This window comes from Hemicordylus capensis, chromosome 3, assembly GCF_027244095.1.
Source record: "Hemicordylus capensis ecotype Gifberg chromosome 3, rHemCap1.1.pri, whole genome shotgun sequence".
Classification (NCBI taxonomy): domain Eukaryota; kingdom Metazoa; phylum Chordata; class Lepidosauria; order Squamata; family Cordylidae; genus Hemicordylus; species Hemicordylus capensis.
This window is the reverse complement of record NC_069659.1, coordinates 3,407,749-3,429,112: the sequence shown is the minus strand read 5'-3', so window position 1 is coordinate 3,429,112 and position 21,364 is coordinate 3,407,749. Positions and strand designations below refer to the sequence as shown.

Below are 21,364 nucleotides of genomic sequence, written 5' to 3'. Positions count from 1 at the left end.
AGAGCCACGGCACAGTGAGGGACAAGACTTCTGAAGGCTGGTGCAAAGTGCCCCAAATCTCAACCCCGTCTAGAATCATCTTGCAAAATCTACATCATAATGAGAAGGCAGGTTTGGCCTGAACGGGTTTCAAAGATGTAGGATTGAAAGTGTCACCTAATATGAGAGGGATGCAAAGCCCGCTCTGCCGCATCCGCGTCCCAGAGAGTGGATGTTTCAGGAGATAACAGACTCCTTTGTTAAGGTGCAAGAGAATATATGCAGCGTGGGCCTAAGAAACAGGCAAGGTTGACCTGTAACAACCACTGTTGCAGAAAAGAGTGCTCACTGTGTTGGCCTTAAGGAACAGAAGGTAATGGGGACAGGAAAGCATTTGCTTCCACAGGAATCTTCTTCAGGCAAAATGTAAAGGTTTCTGTTACCTGCCTGGTGAAGAGCTCTGTGGAACTCAAAACCCTGCACAATTCACAACAAACAGTTGGTACTATCCAAGAGCCTCTCCTTTGCAAACAGCCAACTCCCCAGCAGAACTTCCAAGAGAAGTGCAAGTCAAACACCAGGACCGTCACACCACCCATCTGCTTCAAGGAAGAAACGTTTCCGTGGTGGGGCTCAGAAGGGCCAGAGCTACTGCTGTGGCTGATGCTTACCACTCACTATGCACAATTCATGGCAGGGGGTGGGAGGATGAAGCCGGCGTGTTGCGGGGGGGGGGAGTTGAGAGGGGGCTATCTTTTTCCACTCCCCAAATACTTGGCATGGAGAGTGCTTCTTCCCACCCAGACTCCAACCAGAGCCGGAAGCCCACGGACGGGACTGCCACTGCCCCCAGCCAGCCACTTCCACGGACTGGCTTCAAGAAGGGCCCTCTCTGGCGTTCTCAGTCTCCCAAGGAAGCCTGCATTGCAGCGAGGAAACAAGCCGCTCTGCCTGCGGCGGCGAGGACGGAGCGGCCGCTGCCGGCGCTTGACCGCGGCAGCAGAGCGAGAAGGCAGGCGCGGGCTGTTCCGCAGGCGCAGATCTCCTCTCCGAGGGACGCGAGGCCGGCAGAAAGTTCCCCAGGCGGGCGGGCAGCCCCCGCCCCCCCGCCCCGCGAGCCCCGCCGCTGCCGCCAGCCCCCTCCCCGCGGCCAGCGCATCGGGCATTCGGCAGCCAAGAGAGACTCCCTTGCGACAGGCAGGAAGGGAGCCCGCGGCCGGCTGTCCCGCCAACGGGGAGTCCGACTCCGGGAGAGGAGACCCCGAGAGGAGCGAGAGAGAGAGAGAGCAAGGCAGGTGGAAGAGAGAAAGGAAGGAAGGAAGGAAGGAAGGAAGGAAGGAAGGAAGGAAGGAAGGAAGGGACTGTGCCCGAAGGGAGGGAAAGCGAAGGGGCATCATCCTCATCCTCATCCTCATCCTCAGGATGACTGACATGCAATGAAGTGAAGCCAGAGTTGGCCGAAACACAGCAAGAGGCGGCGAGCCAGAGCAGAGCCCAAGAGATGCCCAGCACCGGGCAGACGAGGGAGAAGAAGACGGGAGGATAAGATCCCCCCACCCCCATCTGGGGGCCCGTGCAGACCACCCCCGCCCCCCGCCCCCCGCCCGGCAGAGGACGAAAAGAGCAGCCTACCTGTAGCGTGTCCGAGCAGGGGGCTGCGGCATCCTCGGCCTTCAGGAAGACCTGCTGTCCCCGTCTGAAAAATTGAATGGCAGCAATGAGTATATGGTGCAGGATCAGGACCATGCTGGCTCCCTGCCTCTCCGGCGGCTACATGGAGCAGCGGCGGCGGCAGCCCTCTCCTCGCCTCCAGCCCGGCACACGTCCTCTAGCCAAGCCCTCCCTCCCTCCCCGCCCCCCCCCCCCCCGCCGCTGTCATCCACACACTGGGCTTGTCATGCACACACCTGCTAGCGAAAGCGCCTGGCTCAGAGGGAGAGGAGTGTGCAGCCGCCGCCGCCGCCGCAGCCCAGAGAGGGGGTCCCCGGGTGGTCCTAGGCAGCTGGAGACGGGGCGGGGGGGGGCTGCTGCCGCTGCCGCCTCTCCAGCCTGGTGCTGCCAGCCTGGGCCATCGGGACATGCAGGCTGGAAAGCGGGAGGAGGGATTTCCCCCGCTGCAAACTTCCTGGGAGAGTGGCAGGAGCCAAGAGCGCAGCTCTCTCCCTTCCAGACCGCACGAACCCTGCAGGGAAAGCCCTTCGCCCCTGCCAAAGGCAGGCCAGCTGGGCTCGCCCCATCTCCAAAGGGCCCTGGGGGCCCCGGAAGCTGCCTTTGGCGGAGTCAGACCGCTGGCCCCTCACTCAGGCTCAGTATGGCCTGTACACCGACTGGAGAGGTTGTCCTCCCGCACTCATGATGCAACAACTCAAGGTATATAGGCTTAAACTGACAGGCAGCAAGTTCAGGACAGAACGATCAGATGGTTTCTATACATGACGCATTAACCTATGGGACTCCCCACCACAAGATGCAACAATCTCTCCAAGCTGGGTGCGTGGGCGACAAAATGGCGAATGCGGTTCAGCCTTGGCAAGTGTAAAGTGATGCATGCTGGGTTAGCGTGTTGGACTAGGACCAGGAAGACACGGGTTCAAATCCCCATTCAACGATGAAATTCACTGGGTGACTCTCGGCCAGTCATGTATCTCTCAGCCTAACCTACCTCACAGGGTTGTTGTGAGGATAAAAATAAGCATGTACTCTGAGCTCCTTGGAGGGAGAGCAGGATAAATAAAATAAATAAATATACATTGATGGGGTCTGAGCTGTCAGGGACTGATCAGGAGAGAGATCTTGGAGTCGTGGTGTACAGCCCGTTGAAGGTGCTAGTGCAGGGCAGTTGTAAAAAAGGCAAATTCCATGCTAAGGGTCATTAGGAAAATAAAAATGATATTATGATGCCCTTATTCAAATATATGGTGCGACCACACCTGGAGTACTGTGTGCAATTCTGGTCACCACATCTAAAGAAGGACATTGTAGAACTGGAGAAGGTGCAGAAGAAGAGGGCAACCCAGATGATCAGGGGCCTGGAGCAACTTCCTTATGAGGCAAGGCTCCAGCATCTGGGGCTCTTTACTTTGGAAAGGAGGTGACTAAGGGGGGAGTCGAGGTGTATAAAGTTACGCGTGGTGTGGAGAGAGAGAGATTTTTCTCCCTCTTGCATCACACTAGAACTAGGGAGAGGAGAGCTGGTCTGGTGGGAGCAAGCAGGACTAGTCCCCTTAGCTAAGCAGGGTCCTCCCTGGTTGCATCTGAATGGGAGACTAGAAGTGTGAGCACTGGAAGATATTCCCCTCCGGGGATGGAGCCCCTCTAGGAAGAGCAGAAGGTTCCAAGTTCCCTCCCTGGCAGCATCTCCAAGATAGGGCTGAGAGAGATTCCTGCCTGCAACCTTGGAGAAGCCGCTGCCAGTCTGTGAAGACAATACTGAGCTAGATAGACCAAATGTCTGACTCAGTATACGGCAGTTTCCTATGTTCCTATGGGACATCCCATGAAGCTGAAGGTCGGGAAATTTAGGACCAGCAAAAGGAAGTACTTTTTCACACAGCGCATAATCAATCCATGGAGTTCTCTGCCACGAAATGTGGTGATGGTCACCAACTGTCATGGAGCCGGTGGGGGCTGTGGGGATCGCAGCCCCCTGAAGGTCCAGGATGCCTTGCGTGGAGTGTGCGGGGCATCCTAGAGAGACCCCCGAGTTGTTGCCGCTATTTAAGTAACACGCATGGAGAGTAACACTGTAGAGTCTAAACTAAACTGATTCACTGGTGAAGTGCATTCCTATCTAAGCTACATAATGATGAGGCTATTCTCATGACCGCAGAACACTGGGCTAAGGGAGGCCAGCTCAGTTTCCCATGGCCGTCTGCTGCTCCGTGGCTCCCGGCTGCTAGCCCACCCAGTTCCCCCTCCCCTGAGACGAGGTTAGTGCAGCCAGCGCTCTGCTAGCCCCGTCCCCCTGACTGTGAGTCACCGCAGTGCGGCTCCGTGCCACAGTGACTCACAAGGAGACCACCCAACCCGGGGGCTACTATAAGCTTCTTGCCGTCAGGGGCTCCCCGGAATGCCTCGCACACTCACACGGGGCATTCTGGGACTTCCGGGAAACACCCCCCCCCCCCGATCCCCACCGGCCCACCGGGTCCATCGTGTGGGCGGCCAATCCAGCCGCCCAGGGAGGAGGCAGTGATCGTCTGTGGGGAGGGGAGCGCTTTCGGGCTTCCTCCCTGCAGAAGCCTCCTGGAGCGATCTGAGGATTGCTTCACTGAATAGGGAGGGAGGGAGAGAGAGATGTTTCCATCTTCTCTCTAGGAGGAAAAGAAGAGGACTGACCCGTTACAGGAAGTACCTGAAAAGGAGTCAAGGCAAGGCAAGCAGGGACAGGTCAGGAGACCCTCACTCACTACCTCTGCTCCCAGTGCCCCTGGCGGGCATTAGGATAGTTGGTGCAAAAGGTCGATGGGAGGATCTCCAGCAGGAGGGAACATGGAACCTTCTGCATCTAAGCAAGCAGATGGTCTCCTCTGAGCAGCCCCACCCCTGAAGGGGAATGTCTTATAGTACTCACACATTCTCCCATTCAAATGCAAACCAGGGTGGACCCTGCTTAGCAAAGGGGGCAATTCAAGCTTGCTACCACAAGATCAGTCACTTTGAGTGGCACAGCGGGGAAATGCTTGACTAGCAAGCAGAAGGTTGCCAGTTTGAATCCCCGCTGGTACTATATCGGGCAGCAGCGATATAGGAAGAGGCTGAAAGGCATCACCTCATACTGCGCAGGAGGAAGCAATGGTCAACCCCTCCTGTATCCTACCAAAGACAACCACAGGGCTCTGTGGGCACCAGGAGTCAAAATCGACTGGATGGCACACTTTGCTTTTACCACAAGACCAGCTCTCCTCCCAAGGGGGCATGAAGGCAGCAGTCCTCCCTTGTTGCCTCTCAGCAACTGCTATTCACAGGTAGACTGCTTATGAACATGGAGGCTCCATCCTATGAACTTGGAGAGTTGCAGGATTAAAGCTAGGCGTGAGACACTCGACTGGTTTAAACTGCCCAATTTGTTATGGGGCGGCTAACAAAAGAAGTCAGTTATTTAATAATTTAATAATTTAATTAATTATTAAGAAACCAAAAGCAAGCAAACCTGAGGTGGAATTGGCACCTCAAGTTTGAGGGCAGCTAAACTGCTGTTATCAGCCATGTGGGAAATCGCCAGATCGATGGCGAGATATTGAAAACTTGATATATGGCCCAGCGACTCAAGTTAACCAACTTAATTAGAGCTAGAGACAGAAGTCAGAGGAAACGATTTTCCAGTGAAATGCTGTCGCTCTATAGAATTTTGGGATCCCTGCACCGGAGCACATTCCCAGGCAATCTGTTGTCAGCTAAATGAGCATTTCGGGTCTTTGGCATTTCAGGATCTGCAGCAGAGAGGGGCACGTGGTGGGAGGGGGCGCTTCACCCGTCCCCTCCACCCACGTCTTTCCCCCTGCAACCCGCCCCCCCTTCACTGTTGCCGATGCTGCCAGCCGACTCAAGAAAAATCGGGCCGGTGCTGCTTCTGTGCCTTTCAAAGCCACTGGATCTGCAGAACTCCACAGGTGAGACTTCACTGCATGAAGACAGACATTGGCACCTGCCGTGTCAAGTTTCTGTCAGAGGCACCGGAGCAAGGGCTGATGAAAAGCTATGGCAACCCTAACCCAGCCATACAAGAGGGACATTTCACGCCAGCCTTGCATTTGTTTTGGGGTGGTTTTTTTTTTTTTTTTTAAATCACATTTGTATCCTGCCTTCCCAGGTCAGTGCAGAACCCAAGGCTTAGCTTAGGCTGAGAGGGAGTGACCAACTGGTCACCCAGTGAGTTGCAGCCCCTGCTGTGCTGCTGAGCATGGATTCAAGCGGGGACCACTCCAGTCCATTTCCCGTCATCTGGCCACACTGCCATCTCTACTGGCCACAACTGCTCATGTTCAGGCCAGGCTTGACCTTAGTTTGGGCTGCTAGACGCCCGGCTGCAATTTTCAGGATGCTGCTCAGGCATGCAAGCAAGTTTTTCTGTGAGGTGCAAAACTGTGGAGTCTCTGTTGGGTAACCAGTCGGTGCTGAGCCCCTGCATGCTTTCTGAACCCTAACATGCGGCCACAGGCACCCCCACACGCGTCTGCATCCTGCTTGGCCTCCAGGGAATGGAGCCCTGCAAATCCAGCACGCTGTGCCCACCTCTTGCCTGATGCTTGTGAGCAGGCCTCCCCTGGCAGTCTGTTCTTATGCCTCCCTCTGAAGAACAGGAAGCCCTTCAGAGTCCGGCACGGATGGTCCAGTTCCCTTCCAAGGGGCCCTCCCGTCCAACCAAGCTCAGATTTCCTGCCCTGGGGGACCCTCGGCCACATGGCATCGTCCGCCGCTGCACACCTGCGTACTGTGGAGGAATCGGGACAGGCACAGCTTAACGCCAGCCACAATCCGATGCATTCGGGGTTTAGGAGACAGCAATGCTTCAGGCCAAACAGGCTGCAACCCAACATTTCTCTCTTTTAGAGGTTACACATGGACCACCAAGTCTGATTTTAGCGGGTCACTTCACGTTTAAATCACTGCTACCTCCTGCAGAAAGGAAATGCCTGGATTATCAAACCAGAGGTTGCCGGTTCGAATCCCTGCTGGTATGTTCCCCAGACTATGGGAAACACCTAGATAGGGCAGCAGCGATAGAGGAAGATGCTGAAAGGCATCATCTCACACTGCATGGGAGATGGCCATGCTAAACCCCTCCTGTAGTCTACCAAAGGCAAGCACAGGGCTCTGTGGGAGCCAGGAGTTGACACCGACTCGACGGCACACTTTACCTTTACCTCCCTAAACCTTAGAGATGAGGAAGAAGCACCCAAATCCATTCTGTGGGTCGTTTTTCGCCCCTAAAAGGAAAGGTGCTGCCATTGGGGTAGCAATACCGTGTCACTTTAAAATGAGCAAAAATGAGGCTCGCCTGCCTCCCGCGACAAGAAGACCGCACTTCCCAGGCCCCTCTGGGGAGCCAGGGAGATGGGCTGCTCAAAGGGCTAGATGTGTGTTCAGAACACCACTCCTGTCCAGAAGGAACTGCTCCAGCCCTTGCGGGGAAAGCTGGAGAGAACCCATTAATAAGGGAGGGGGAAGCGGCTGAACTCTTCCGAAGCGCACGCCCTCCAGAACAGCCGTCTCATCTTGGGTTCCGATCACTGTGGGCTCTTGGGGCTTATTTTTTTTCCATTTTCCTATTTTTATTATTATTCAATCAAGATTTTACAAAATAAATCATGTTGAGTGCACACGTAATCCAACTTAATAAAGATTAAAAACTATAAAAAGAGAGCACGCAAAGTTACAGTTTAAGTTGCCTTCTACCCAGCACAAAATACATTTCTTCAGCTCCTGCAGACAGAGCCTAATAAGTGAAAATGGGCTTGCATTTCATTTCCAAGTTATTGGAGAGGGGCCGCGCATCTTGAAAATGGTAATCAAGGTGTCAGTCTTACATCTGAGCCCAGTCCCAAATTTCCTGTCATAAAAACATAAGAAAATTTTATCAAAATAAAATAAAATAAGAACAGCCCTGCTGGATCAGGCCCAAGGAGTCCAGAATCCTGTTTCACACAGTCACCCACCAGATGCCACTGGAAGCCACAGGCAGGAGTTGAGGGCATGATGCCCTCTCTCCTTCTGTGGCTCCCCTGCAACTGGTACTCAGAGGCATCCTTCCTTTGAGGCTGGAGGTGGCCCACAGCCACCAGACTAGTAGCCATTGATAGACCTGTCCTCCATGAATTTGTCTAAGCCCCTTTTAAAGCCATCCAAGCTGGTGGCCATCAGCACATCCCATGGCAAGGAATTCCATAGAATAATTACGTGCTGTGTGAAAAAGTACTTCCTCTTGTCAGTCCTAAATTTCCCGACCTTCAGTTTCATGGGGTGACCCTTGGTTTTAGTGTTGTGTGTGAGAGAGAAATTTCTCTTTGTCCACCCTCTCCACTCAATGCATAATTTTATAAACCATGTCTCCTCTTAGTCGCCTCTTTTCTAAACTAAATAGCCCCAGGTGTTGTAGTCTTGCCTCATAAGAAAGGTGCTCCAGGCCCCTGATCATCTTGGTTGCCCTCTTCTGTACCTTCTCCAGTTCAACAATGTCCTTTTTAAGATGTGGTGACCAGAATTGTACACAGTACTCCAGGTGTGGCCGCACCATCGTTTTGTATAAGGGCATTATAATGTTAGCCGTTTTATTTTCAATCCCCTTCCTAATGATCCCTAGCATGGAATTGGCCTTTTTCACAGCTGCCGCACACTGAGTCGACACTTTCAATGAGCTGTCCACCACAACCCCAAGATCTCTCTCCTGGTCAGTCACTGACGGCTCAGACCCCATCTGAATATATGTGAAGTTGGCTGGGTTATTTTTTGCCCCAATATGCATCACTTTACACTTACTAACATTGAACCGCATTTGCCATTTGGTCGCCCCCTCCCAGTTTGGGGAGATCTTTTTGTAGCTCCTCACAATCTGTTTTGGAATTCACGACCCTAAATAGTTTAGTGCCGTCTGCAGATTTGGCCACCTCGCTGCTTACCCCTGCTTCTAGATCATTTATGAACAAATTAAAGAGCCCTGGTCCCAGTACTGATCCCTGGGGGACCCCACTTCCTACCTCCCTCCATTGTGAAAACTGTCCCTTTATTCCTACTCTCTGTTTCCTGTCCTTCAACCAGTTATGGATTCACACATGAACCTGTCTCCTTATTCCATGATTGCTAAATTTACTCAAGAGCCTTTGGTGGAGAATGTATCAAAAGCTTTTGGGAATAAGTAAAGCATAAGACATAGTAAGTATACTCTGTCAACCGGATCACCGTGATGCACATGCCTGTTGACCCTCTCAAAGAACTCCAAAAGCTTAGCGAGGCAAGACTGGCCCTTGCAGAAGCCAGGCTGGTTCAAGTTGGAATGTTTGGTCATCTCCATTTCAAGGCTGTTTCTATCAAGGTTAGTATTGTTTAAATAAAAAACAACAACAACTCTAAATTGCACATTCTCCAGGTTTTAGAAATGCAGGTCACAATACAACTGGACACAGACTGCACTCTTACACTCAGAATGGAAGATATAAGGGCTAATCTCACGACCCTAACCAGGGTTAGAGGAGTCCCGAGCCAGGATAGGAGAGCCGTGCATGCCCCTGATTGGCAATCGTGTGTTTGCAAAGATCAAGGCAGACGATCAAGTGATCGGATGGGAGGGTGATGGGTGGCTAGGACGGGCGCAGCCTCAAAAAGCCCACTTACCCGGCTCCCAGCTCCCATGAAATCCCTCTCTCCTCCTCCTACGATCTACCCTCTATAGGGTCGTGAGAACAGCCCTATATTTTCTTGATCAGCTTTCCTTGATATTTTCTTCAAAACAGGCAGGCTTCTCCGTTGCCACCGTAGAATAACTGAGTCAATGCTGTCCCCTGGAGTCTTCTCCTCGCTTTACCCAGTCAGTCAGTCATGGCTGAGGGATGGGGCCGTGCCTCTTGCGCGATGGGGATGCTTCTGGGATTCTCCAGGGGCGTAGCTATAATTGAGTGGATGGGTTCAAAGAACGAGAGGCCCCAGATCCACCCCTCCCTGTTTTCATCCTTATCTCCTTCACTCCGAAAGGTGAACACGGGCCCCCTCTCCCCTAGCGACGCCCCTGGGATTCTCCTGCACCTGTCGGCTGCACTGCAGGCTGGCTCAGAGAATGCCATGGTCCACAGGAAGCTGCCTTCTACCAAGTCAGAGCCTTGGTCCATCTAGCTCAGTATTGTCTACCCAGACTGGCAGCGGCTTTTCCAAGGTTGCAGGCAGGAATCTCTCTCAGCCCTATATTGAAGATGCTGCCAGGGAGGGAACCTGGAACCTTCTGCACGCAAGCATGCAGGTGCTCTTTCCAGAGCGGCCCCATCCCTTAAGGCAGGCCTGCTTGGATTTGGGTCCCCCAGCTGGTTTTGGACTACAACTCCCATAATCCCTAGCCACAGTGGTCAATAACCAGGGGTTATGGGAGTTATGGGCCAACATCTGCAGGAGTGCCAAAGTTGAGCCACCCTGCCGTAAGTGGAATATCTCACTGTGCTCAAACATGTAGTCTCCCATTCAGATGTAAACCAAGGTGGACCCTGCTTAGCAAAGGGGACCATTCATGCATGCTCCCACAAGACCAGCTCTCCTCCCTGGCACCTCTCACGCTTCAGGATGGTTTCACTGGCCAAAAACTGGCAGAAAAAAGGGAGAGATCTCCAGTTCTGTCCAGGGACTGGGACAGAGCACTGGACGCATTCAGCGTGATAGAGCAGGGTAGTCAACCCAGACTTTCCAGCTGTTGTCGGACTGCAACTCCTATCATCCACAGCCTCGATTACAGTTGGGGATTATGGGAGTTGTAGTCCACAACAGCTGGAGAGCCTGAGGTTGGCCATGCCTATGGTAGCTGCTTGTCTCCGAGGCACACTCCAGCCCCTCTCATGGAACACACAGTCTGGAAATCATGGCTCTCCGTGGTCAGAAGGAACATGTTCAGGCAGGCAGCCCTGCAAGATCGCCCAGTCTAAGGGCAGAGTCCATCCTGAACTGTTTGTTATGACTCCAGGCTGCTTAAATTCTGCTGGACAACCACCAGCGAAAAAGGAGATCTTCCCACTGCCTTCCTGCAGCATGTCCTATCAACACCATATATTTTACGGAGCTTTTTAAGCATTAAATACCCCCTAGGACATTTCCCACATTTTATTGATTGATTGACTGATTGATTTGATTTGATTTGATTTGATTTCTATACCACCCTTCCAAAAATGGCTCAGGGCAGTTTACACAGAGAAATAATGAATAAATAAGATGTCTCCCTGTCCCCAAAGGGCTCACAGTCTAAAAAGAAACGTAAGACAGCCACCAGCAACAGTCACTGGAGGTACTGTGCTGGGGGGTAGAGAGAGCCAGTTTCCCCCCCTCTGCTAAATAAAGAGAATCACCACATTAAAAGGTGCTTCTTTGCCCAGTGAGCAGGGGTGATTAGGAGCTCTGCAAAGCGTAGCACCATGCCTGCTAGTAAACTCGGGTCTCCAGCAGGCGGGACTGCACACCTGTCTCCCATTTTGCCAAGGAACCCAGTAAGTGAATCGGTCACAGAATCCCATACGGGATATCGATCCAACAGACAGAGGGGAATTAATTTGCCGTTTGGGAAAATGACAGTCCTAATGGCTGCGTGAAAAGACACGTCCAAGAGAGGGCGCTGTTCTCATTAGAACCTCTGTGTGTAAGGAATCATTTCACCCTCTAAATAGAGAAGTCACCGGAGCTCTTGAAACCTTGACAGATTCAAGTCTGAAAGTCTTATACGTTCTGCTCTGATGAAAGCCACAAGGAATCAAAAAGAGAGAAAAGCCTGAAGAGGCAGATTCAGAACTAGAGATATGAAGACCTGGGGAGAAACCGGGGAAAGAAGGGGCGGGGGGGGGGGGGGAGAGATACAGGGTTTTCCCTTTCTGTCCTAGAAAAAAACTGCCCCACCAAGAAAAAAAAGGGTGTGTGTGTGTGTGTGTGGTTTTCCTGGTTTTTGTTGTGAAATGGTCTTGTGGTAGCAAGCGTGACTTGTCCCCTTAGCTCAGCAGGGTCCACCCTGGTTTGCATATGAATGCAAAGAAGTGTGAGCACTGGAAGATATGACCCTTCTTAGGGGATGCAGCCACTCTGGGAAGAGCATCTAGGTTCCAAGTTCCCTCCCTGGCAGCATCTCCAAGATAGGACAAGATTTATTTATTTTTAATAGGACAAGATTTTTTTTTATTGAACCAACAAACTACCAAAGCATACAGCACGTTGCCAAAGCACAATTATATACAAAGTGGTTGTTTGTACATCATATATCTACAAAGATTTACACACAAGGAGTTGGAAACCCACAAGGTTATGAAGTATATAGGGCTGAGAGAGATTCCTGCCTGCAACCTTGGAGAAGCCGCTGCCAGTCTGTGAAGACAATACTGAGCTAGATAGACCAAGGGTCTGACTCAGTATATGGCAGCTTCCTTGGTTCCTATCTCTACTCAGAACATTGGTCCTGGCTCCTTGTGCTGCTATCAGGACTGCATTAGGACCGAACCACAGACTCAGCAGCAGTCTTGGCCGGGTAACCGAGGTCACCCCCAGGCGGCTGTGTAGCGTGTTGGGGGTGGGGGTGTTACAATTTTCCGGGGACAAGCCAAATGTAGAGAGTGCTCAACCCTCACCCCATCTCCTGCTTCTCGTCTGCAATGCCCTACAATTGCTGGTCTTGTGGCAGAAAGCAGGCAGGGTCCCGTTTGCTAAGCAGGGTCCACCCTGGACATAAGAACAGCCCTGCTGGATCAGGCCCAAGGAGGCCTCTCGAATCCAGCATCTTGCTTCATAGAGTGGTCCACCAGATGCCCCCGGGAGGCCCACAGGCAGGGGGTGAAGGCAGGCCTTCTCTCCTGCCACTGCTCCCCTACAACTGGCATTTACCAGCATCTTGCTTGCCTCTGAGGCTGGAGGTGGCCTCTAGCCACCAGACTAGTAGCCATTGGTAGACCTGGCCTTCTCAAATTTGTCTAAGCCCTTCTGAAAGCCATCCAGGCTGGAGGCTGTCACTGCCTACTGTGGCAGAGAATTCCACAGATTAATTATGCACTGGGTGAAAAAGCACTCCCTTTTGTCAGCCCTGCATTTCGTGGCAATCAGTTTCATAGTGTTATGCCAGAGGGAGAAAAACATTCTCTCTCTCCACTCTCTCCACACCATGCATAATTGTATAGACCTCTATCATGGCGTTTCCCCCCCCCCCCCGGTTTGCATTTGAATGGGATAACTACATGTGTGAGCACTCCCCTCTGGGGATGGGGCCACTCTGGGAAGAGCACCTGCCTGCTTGCATGCAGAAGGTTCCAGGTTCCCTCCCTGGCAGCATCTCCAAGATAGGGCTGATGAGAGAGATTCCTGCCTGCAACCTTGGAGAAGCCACTGCCAGTCTGTGAAGACAATGCTGGGCTAGATGGACCAAGGGTCTGACTCAGTATACGGCAGCTTCGTTCTCATGTCTTCTTCCTATGTCTAGCTCAGGGCCGTCTTGACTGGCAGCAGCTCTCCAAGGCCTGACTCAGTCTAGGCAGGCGTCTTCCCCAGCCCCACTAGAGATGCTGCCTAGAGTGGAATCGGGGACCTTCTTCCCCGGCCCCAAGTTTCTCCTCCTCAGCAGGTTGCCTGTGGCGAACAGGTTGGACTTGGTCTCCCTAAAGGAAGGGAAGCCCTGGGGCTGGATCCCTGTTAGTGCAACCTTGGCAACACCCCTGAATCCTCCTCCAGGCAACATCCCCTCTTTCTGCAGCAAGAGGAGTCAGGGCTGTGATTTGTGCCCATCCTTAGAATGGTTTGGGGCCAGGTGGGTCCTTCTGGCCCAGCCTCCTGTTCCTAACCAGGGCCGCCCGGATGCCCCAATGGCGAGCCCACAAGCAGGGGGGCCCTAAACGGAGCAGCCCGCCCCAGCTGCCAGCTCCCACCCGTGATGTGCCACTTCTGAACCAGCAGGTTCCACAGAGGGTTGGTCTAGAAGACCTCCAAGGTCCCTCTTCCAACTCTAAAGTTCTATGGCAGCCAATAGCGGTTAATAGCCCACTAAAAGCACAAGACTACCACTGCCCCCTATAAAGACCAAGACCACTCTCTAGAAAGAGCGATGTTGACAGTCCCATAGACTAGCTTATCTCGAGTTTATTCTGCACCAGCTGGCCCCGGAGAGGGATAAGAAGCCCCAACCCCTGGAAACCCTGCTCAGCCCCCTCCGGACTCCTGGGATTTCAAGGACTGCTCAGGGCTAGAATCCAACCATTTATTTGTTTCCTGGAAGCCGAGGGGTTCAGAATGCTCCATTCTGTGCCCATTGCCAGATTCCAGGCTTGCACCGGGTGGAGGACACACAGCTCTGCCTTTAAGCCTGGTTCTGGCAGGAAGGCTCCCTCCGTCTGCTCAGAGGCACTTCTGGCCACGTTTTGCAGGGCTGAACTGTGGCACAGAGCACCAGGTCTGGGTGAGGGGCCCTGCTGGCTCATAACCCCCCCCTCCACCTGCAAACCTTTCCCCGAAGAAGAAGCCAGCCTCTCCCTGGGGTGCTTCTCTCCCCGTGACCCCAGAACGGGACTCTGCATGCAAAGAAGGAGCTACTGTGGTTCTATGTCACCTTCTGCATTTGCATGCCTATCTGCAGGCACAATGGACTCCCAGAAGCACGCAGCGGGGGGAGCGGGGGAGATTCTTTGGAAAACAGTCCTCTTCCTCTCTCTGCCGCTCTGGGGTTTCCATCATTTGAATGGTGCAGAAGGCCAGACTGCAAGACCCCAGCGCACTGGGACGACGCTCGAACAAGGCGCTGCTCCTCTGGCAGGCACTAAATATAAAAATGCTGCTGCTCTGAGCGGCTGCTGCTGCAGTGCCGTTGGGCAAGCCTCCTCACCCAGAGTTGGCGCAGCACCAGTTACAGACACAGGAAGCTGCCTTCTACTGAGTCAGACCACTGGTCCATCTCGCTCAGGATTGTCTGCACAGACTGGCAGCAGCTTCTCCAAGGTGGCAGGCAGGAGTCTCTCCCGGCCCTGTCTTGGAGATGCCGCCAGGGAGGGAACTGGGAACCTTCTGTGTGCAAGCAGGCAGGGGCTCTTCTTCCCAGAGCACCCACATCCCCTAAGGAGAAAATCTTACAGCGCCCACACATGTAGTCTCCCACCCAAATGCAAGCCAGGGTGGACCCTGCTTAGCAACGAGGACAATTCCTGCTTGCTGCCACCAGACCAGCTCTCCACCCAGCTGTTGCGGGACTACAGCTCCCCTTTTCCTCGGCCACAGCAGGGCCGATGGCCGGGGAGGGTGGGAGCCATAGTCCAGCACGAGCTGGTGGAAGAAGGCTTTGTGCAGCCTTGGACACACCCGTCTGGGCTGGAGATCCCACTTGCAGATGCAGGGAGTGCAAGGAAGGAAAGTCAGCCAAACCCGGCCACGGAAGTGTCGCCATGGCAGGAAGCCGAGGCAGGCTGCAGCCCCAGCAACCCGCACCCTTTCCTTTTCAGAAGTCAGCAGGGGAGGCGCGTGCTTTGGCACTGCAGCTGCTGCTGATTTCATCATCCCCAGCCACAGGATTGTGACTGGGGATGATGGGAGTTGTAGTTCAAGGGCAGCTGCTGTGCCCAAGCTAGCCTGCCCTGATAAGCCGCACATCTGAAAACCAAAAGGCACCCATGAGAGGGGGGGGGGGCGGATATTGCACAGGAGGAACAAAAGGAAGAATGAGTCCATTTTCTGCCTGGTACTCTGAGCGCCCCCTGGTGGTAGAACAGAACCTCTCTATTCTATTCTCTAGAAATCAGAAGCTCCAGAGGCAAAAGTCTCAGGCAAAGGATAAACATGGATCGTTTTGTCCGTTTGTATCCTGCCCTTCATGGTAAGAAGATCTTCAGGGCGCACACAGAATAAAAGCTAACACAATGCATAAGGCAGCAGGATAAATCAGCGGCAGATCAACTGCCTGCGGACGGAGAACCATGCAAGCTTCTCTGTCTCTAAACGGGGGCCACAGCCAAGAATCTCTCCCCACCCACCATCCCCAACTGCAACCTGCTCACTTCATATGGCATTTGGAGAGGACCTCCGTCTAGCTCAGGACTGCCTACTCTGACTGGCAGCAGCTTCTCCAAGGTTTCAGTAGCAGACTTTCCCAGCCCTGTCTTGGAGATGCTGCCAGGGAGGGAACTTGGGACCTTCTGTGTGCAAAACAGATGCTTTCCCACTGAGATATGGCCCCATCCCCTCAGGGGAATCTCTCCTGCCAGACAGCGCTCACATGCAGTCCCCCATCCAAATGCAAACCAAGGAAGACCCTGCTTAGCAAAGGGGCAATTCATAGGCTCACTGCTGCAAGACCAGCTCTCCTCTGCTGAATGTATGTCTGCTTGGTAGGCCAGCTGCCTTCTCCTCCCTTGCCAAGCAATGAGGAAACTCCAGGGGGCTGGCAGCAGCAGGAGAGATGAGGGATTCTCCTCACCTCTACAGGGAAGACTGCTGGCCTTGTAGTAGCAAGCATGACTTGTCCCCTTAGCTAAGCAAGGTCCACCCTGGTTGCATTTGAATGGGAGACTAGAAGTGTGAGCACTGCAAGAGATTCCCCTTAGTAGGGGATGGAGCCACTCTGGGGAGAGCATCTAGGCTCCAAGTTCCCTCCCTGGCAGCATCTCCACGATCGGGCTGAGAGAGACTCCTGCCTCCAACCTCAGAGAAGCTGCTGCCAGTCTGCGAAGGCAATACTGAGCTAGATGGACTAAGGGTCTGACTCAGTGTATGGCAGCTTCCGATGTTCCTACCTCCAAGCAAGCCAAGGCAGACCAGTCACCCAAGCAGTGACAGGCACACCAGGACGCCCCCTGAAACTTTGGGTCTGCTCCGTCTTTCTTCCGGCCACCCCAGCCAGCGGGACACAGAGGCTTGGGCCCTCCTGTGCCAACCTGTCTGTCTCCATCACCATCCAGGGCTCCATCACCAGACCCGGGAGGCAGGAAGCAGCCTTCAACCAAGTCAGCCCTTGGGCCCATCATGCGCAGGAGGGCCACTACTCAGCAGCTCTCCAGAGCCTCAGGCAGGGGAGTGCCCATCCCTGCACCTCCAGCAGATGATGGGGACCTGGGTCCCTCTGCAGGCCAAGCCACCAGGTCACCTCACCCCACCCCACCCCGCCCATGGCCAAGGACAACCTGGATGGCCATAAAATGAAGGAGCGCTGCTGCCCTCTAGTGGACGCTCTACCGGTGAGGCTTTGCAGTGCCTATCATCACACTCTCCGCCACGGATCAAGTGAAATATAACAGCCTCATTCCGCCTCACATCTCTCCTTGCCACCCGCTTTGCCAACGGAGGCTGGCAAATTGGCTGCGCCTTCAATCCGGCCCTTAGAACTGCGGGACAAGAAAGGGCTGCCCGCGAGAAGGAGGCCCCCACAGCTCACCCCGATCCAGAAGGAAACTGCAGAAGTCCGCTCTGCTTTCTGGACACCCGGCTTCCTTGACTTGCCAGAAAGAGGCTTTTTATCTTGCTGGGGCTTTCATATTCTCCTTCATTTGCACTGCTGCTGTATACTTTTAACAACACACACACACACACACACACACCCCTGGCTGCCGCCTCCATTCCTGTCGCACAATGTCACGTCTCATTATCCGTTCCGGCGCTCGCTTTCATCTCCACAAGCGGTAATTTCATCGCCGCGCTCCTTTGCCCCCTTCTTCTTCGCTACATATGGTTGCCAGGCGAAGGAGAACCGGGGAGAGAAGGTCAAACGTTAAGCCGGCCTCTAATTAGCTTTCAAGGCCGCTCATTAGCCGTCAAGAACGGACAGTCCTGCAGCCTGCTGGGAGGAGGGACCAAGCACACGGGTTTTGAATTTGGAGCCGAGGATGCCGCCTTAGACCCAGCCAGACCATTCCTCCACCTACTTAGCAGCTGGGGGGGGGGCGAGCCAGGTGGCCGGCTCAGCGTTCCTTCCCAGCCTTCCCGGGGCACTTTCCAGACGGTTCGCTGACCCTGGGTCACGGCGTATCCCTTAAGTGCTCTTCCCTACTGCCTGTGTCTTGAGACCGCAGGCCCCTGTGCTGTCAGCAAGGCACCGTTCCCATTTCCGATGCCTTCTTTCGGATTGTATCGCTGCGCTACAGCCCTATAACGTCACACCTGCACTGCAAAAAATAGCTGTATTTGCCTGTTGTAGGAGGCAACGGATTTCAACAGCGGTTTAAAATTGGCACCACAAACCGCTGCCGTTTGCACCACTCTTTGGGGTGTAAAGCTCACTATCTGGAAACTACCCAAGGGTTGAACTTGGGACCTCCTGCATGCCACACAGCAGCCCTCTCACTGAGCAATGGATGCTCCCGGCAAACATATGAAGCTACCAAACAGAGTCAGATCCTTGATCCATCTAGCTACAGTATTGTCTAACCTGACCGGCAGCAGTTCGTCTTTCCCAGCCCTACCAGGAAGTTTCCCACACGGGGCATTTGAAGCCCTTTAACTCGCATCTCCTCCGGAATGGGGGGGGGTGTCACATATCGGCTAGATTTACCCCCAAGTCCCTGTGAGTTATCGGGGAGCAGTTCGCACACAATTCGGGTTTTCCACTGCGCATTAGAGTGTAGCCCGATATATATCCGGGGTTAAAAAAAACAACCCACTATTTGTGTCGGTTTCTTGGGACAACTTTGAGTTCGCAGTAAAGCCTCCCCGTAAACTCATGGTAAAACCTGCTGTGCATAGAAGTCCCTGGAGATACCAGAGATTTAACCTGGGACCTTCTGAATGCAAATGAGGGGCTCTACCGCTGAGTTATGGCTCCATTCATATATGAGGAAACCTGCTAAATCACACTGAAGGTCCAGCAGCCTCTTTCCCAAGAAAGCCAACCAGATGCCTTCAGGAAGCCCACAAGCCGAGCAGAAAAGGACCAGCCCTTCCAACAGCCTCTGCTACATTGCAGTTCCAGATAGGTCTAATTAAAAGCCCGTGATAGTCCTCTCCTACTCCAGGAAGTTATCTAGTCTCCTTTTAGACTCATCTGAGCCAATGGCGATCATCACATCTTGTAGCAGTGAGTTCCATCAGCTAATCATGCACTGTATGAAGGGCTTCCTTTGGTCTGTCCTGCATCTCTAGCCAATCAGTTTCATTGGATGCCCCCCCCACCCCGGTTCTAATATCGGGAGAGAGGTGTTTCGGTCTCCCTCCACTCTATGAATTATTTTATAAACTAACTTCATGCCCCAACTTAGACACTTCTTTCTAAACAGAAACAGAAGAACAAGCCTCGAGGTGTTTGAGACAAACAACAGGGAATCCCATCGTACACTAGCCCTATGAAATTACGCCGTCCCAGTATTCAGATGTCTGTACACTTGTACATCTGTTTTGTGAATGGCAATGCCTGTGTTGGTTTTAAAGTGAAGCTGGGTCCAGGCCCCCTAGAAAGCAGAATGCGGAGAGGGAGTGCATTGCTCTACCTGCATCGTGGATAACTGTAACTATGCACACTGTACAAAGAAGGCCGCACGAATGTTAAACAAAGAGGTCATTCACACACAGCTGAAAACTGGGTAGGACAAGTGTCCTACCCGGGTTTGGGAGGTGGGCGTGCTCCCAAATTTTGGTTGTGTGGGAGCAACAACAAATATTTATATACCGCTTTTTAACAAAAGTGTCCAAAGTGGTTTATACAGAGCAGGCTTCGTCAACCTGCGACCCTCCAGATGTTGCAGAACTACAATTCCCATCACCCCCAGCTACAACTTATTGTGGCTGGGATGGTGGGAATTGTAGTTCAGCAACGTCTGGAGGGCCGCAGGTTGGGGAAGCCTGATATTGAGAAGTAATAAATAAGAGGGCTCCCTGTCCCCAAAGGGCTCACAAACCTAAGAATGGTGCCAGCAACAGCCACTGGAGGGATGCTGTGCTGGGGACGGAGAGGGCCAGTTGCTCTCCCCCTTGCTCAATAATCACCACATTAAAAAGGTGCCTCTTTGCCTAGGTAGCAGGGGTGGAAGCTGTCCTGCCCAGCTTTTCCTCCTGCCTGGATTGCACACCATCACTTGTCCCTCCGCCTATCTGCATGCACAGCTCCCAAACCTGGGTAGGACACACTTGTCCCACTCCATGTTCGGTGGCGTGGACGACCTCATCCGGTGTGAAGGCGGCTTCTGTTTCCAAGCTTGTGCTGGACGTCTGTGCTGGATGGGATGGGCCCAACTTGGTCTCACTCCGCCAAGCAGTTCGGACTTCCTTACAATACCGACTTTTGTCTTCTTGCCTCTGAACGGGGAGAGGGTTGCAGGGTCAGGAGAGGAGCTCACCTCCCTCTGGGGTTTGCTCCCTGCCTTTAGTTTTTCCCCAAGCTGGCAGGCACAAGGCTCCTTCAGGGCCAGAGAGATGCCGCACCTTGGGAAAGGCTGCTCTGTACAAGAGGACAGAGGCCGGGCATCCCTGCACAGGTGGTCCTGCCTTGCCCCACAAATGGGCACACACCACTCACAGACCACAAGGATCTATAAGGCACCTGACCAGGAGGCGGGAGCCCAGCTGCTCGATCCGGAGTGGGCAAACCTGAACTTCCAACTGCTCTTGAACTGCTCTTGAACTCCCATCATCCCCAGGCACAATTTATTATGGCTGGGGAAGATGGGAGTTGTAGTTCAAGAGCAGTTGGGGGGCCAAGTTGCCCCACCCCTGTCCTAGATGCTGCCTGTGGCTGAAATGCAAAATTGTGTCCATGCAGCACAAGCACCTAGGTGATTTTGGAGCCTGGGCCTAAGGGCCTTTTGTGGGGGCCCCACCGTTACCACCAGATAAGCTGCAATGCACTATTTTTTGCACCAGAACATGCTCAGGGAAAGCTGGAAATCTATCTATCTATATTTCTCTTAGGTGTACCTGTCGCCAATCCCATGCGTGGCAGCTATCATGAGAGTTCATGGGCAGCTGCCCGGATAGCGACGGGGACGGAGGAGAAAATGGTGGTGGTAGTTGGTCAGCTGGCCGGCAGGCAAAAAAAAAAAAAAAAGGCAGTGAATGGCAGCGGCCAAACTGTGGCAGTGAGCGGACAAGGGAAGAAGATGGCCGGTGAGGAAGAAGACGGTGGGTGGGCAGGCTGGCAGGGAGCAGGCAGGTGGGCAGGCCAGCAAAAGAGCGGTGGGCAGGGGAGAAAGTGGTGGCTGCAGCGAACTAGAGGTGCAGATGCTCTGAGCCCGGCCCAGCAAGTTGTTTTTATTTTATAAGAGACTAGCTTTAAGTAGTTGCTTGGGCTTTTCTGGCTATATCCACTCTATATTTATTTATTTATTTGATTTCTATACTGCTCTTCCAAAAATGGGTCCGGGCAGTATATCATAGGAACCTAGGAAGCTGCCATATACTGAGTCAGACCATTGGTCTATCTAGCTCAGTATTGTCTTCACAGACTGGCAGCGGCTTCTCCAAGGTTTCAGGCAGGAGTCTCTCTCAGCCTCGCTATCTTGAGTCTATATATCTATATATAGACTCTGAATAAGATACTTCCCACTGACTTGCAGAGAGATACCACATTTTGCAGGCTCAGCATTTGGAGGGCCCCCAGGCCTGCGAATGGGAGACGGCACCTCCGCCCGGAAGGCAAATCCAAAGAGCCCCACTGAGCACAAGCTTATTCCGCCAGATGGGTGGGGTCTCTGCCCAAAGGGTCTGAGCTTACATCCCCAGCTGGGGTGGAGCTACCGCAGGGCTGCTGCCTGTCTGGGGAAATGATGTG

At 53.3% G+C, this 21,364-nt stretch overlaps 1 protein-coding gene across 1 annotated transcript in view; it reads right to left on the bottom strand.

Annotated features, from left to right (window-relative positions):
- Positions 1–21,364, bottom strand: part of PDE2A (phosphodiesterase 2A) — a 434,647-nt gene that overhangs the window by 289,503 nt on the left and 123,780 nt on the right. The window contains exon 2 of the mRNA XM_053307709.1: positions 1,612–1,675. Coding sequence (XP_053163684.1) covers positions 1,612–1,675 — 64 coding nt within the window. The remainder of the gene's footprint in view (positions 1–1,611; positions 1,676–21,364) is intronic.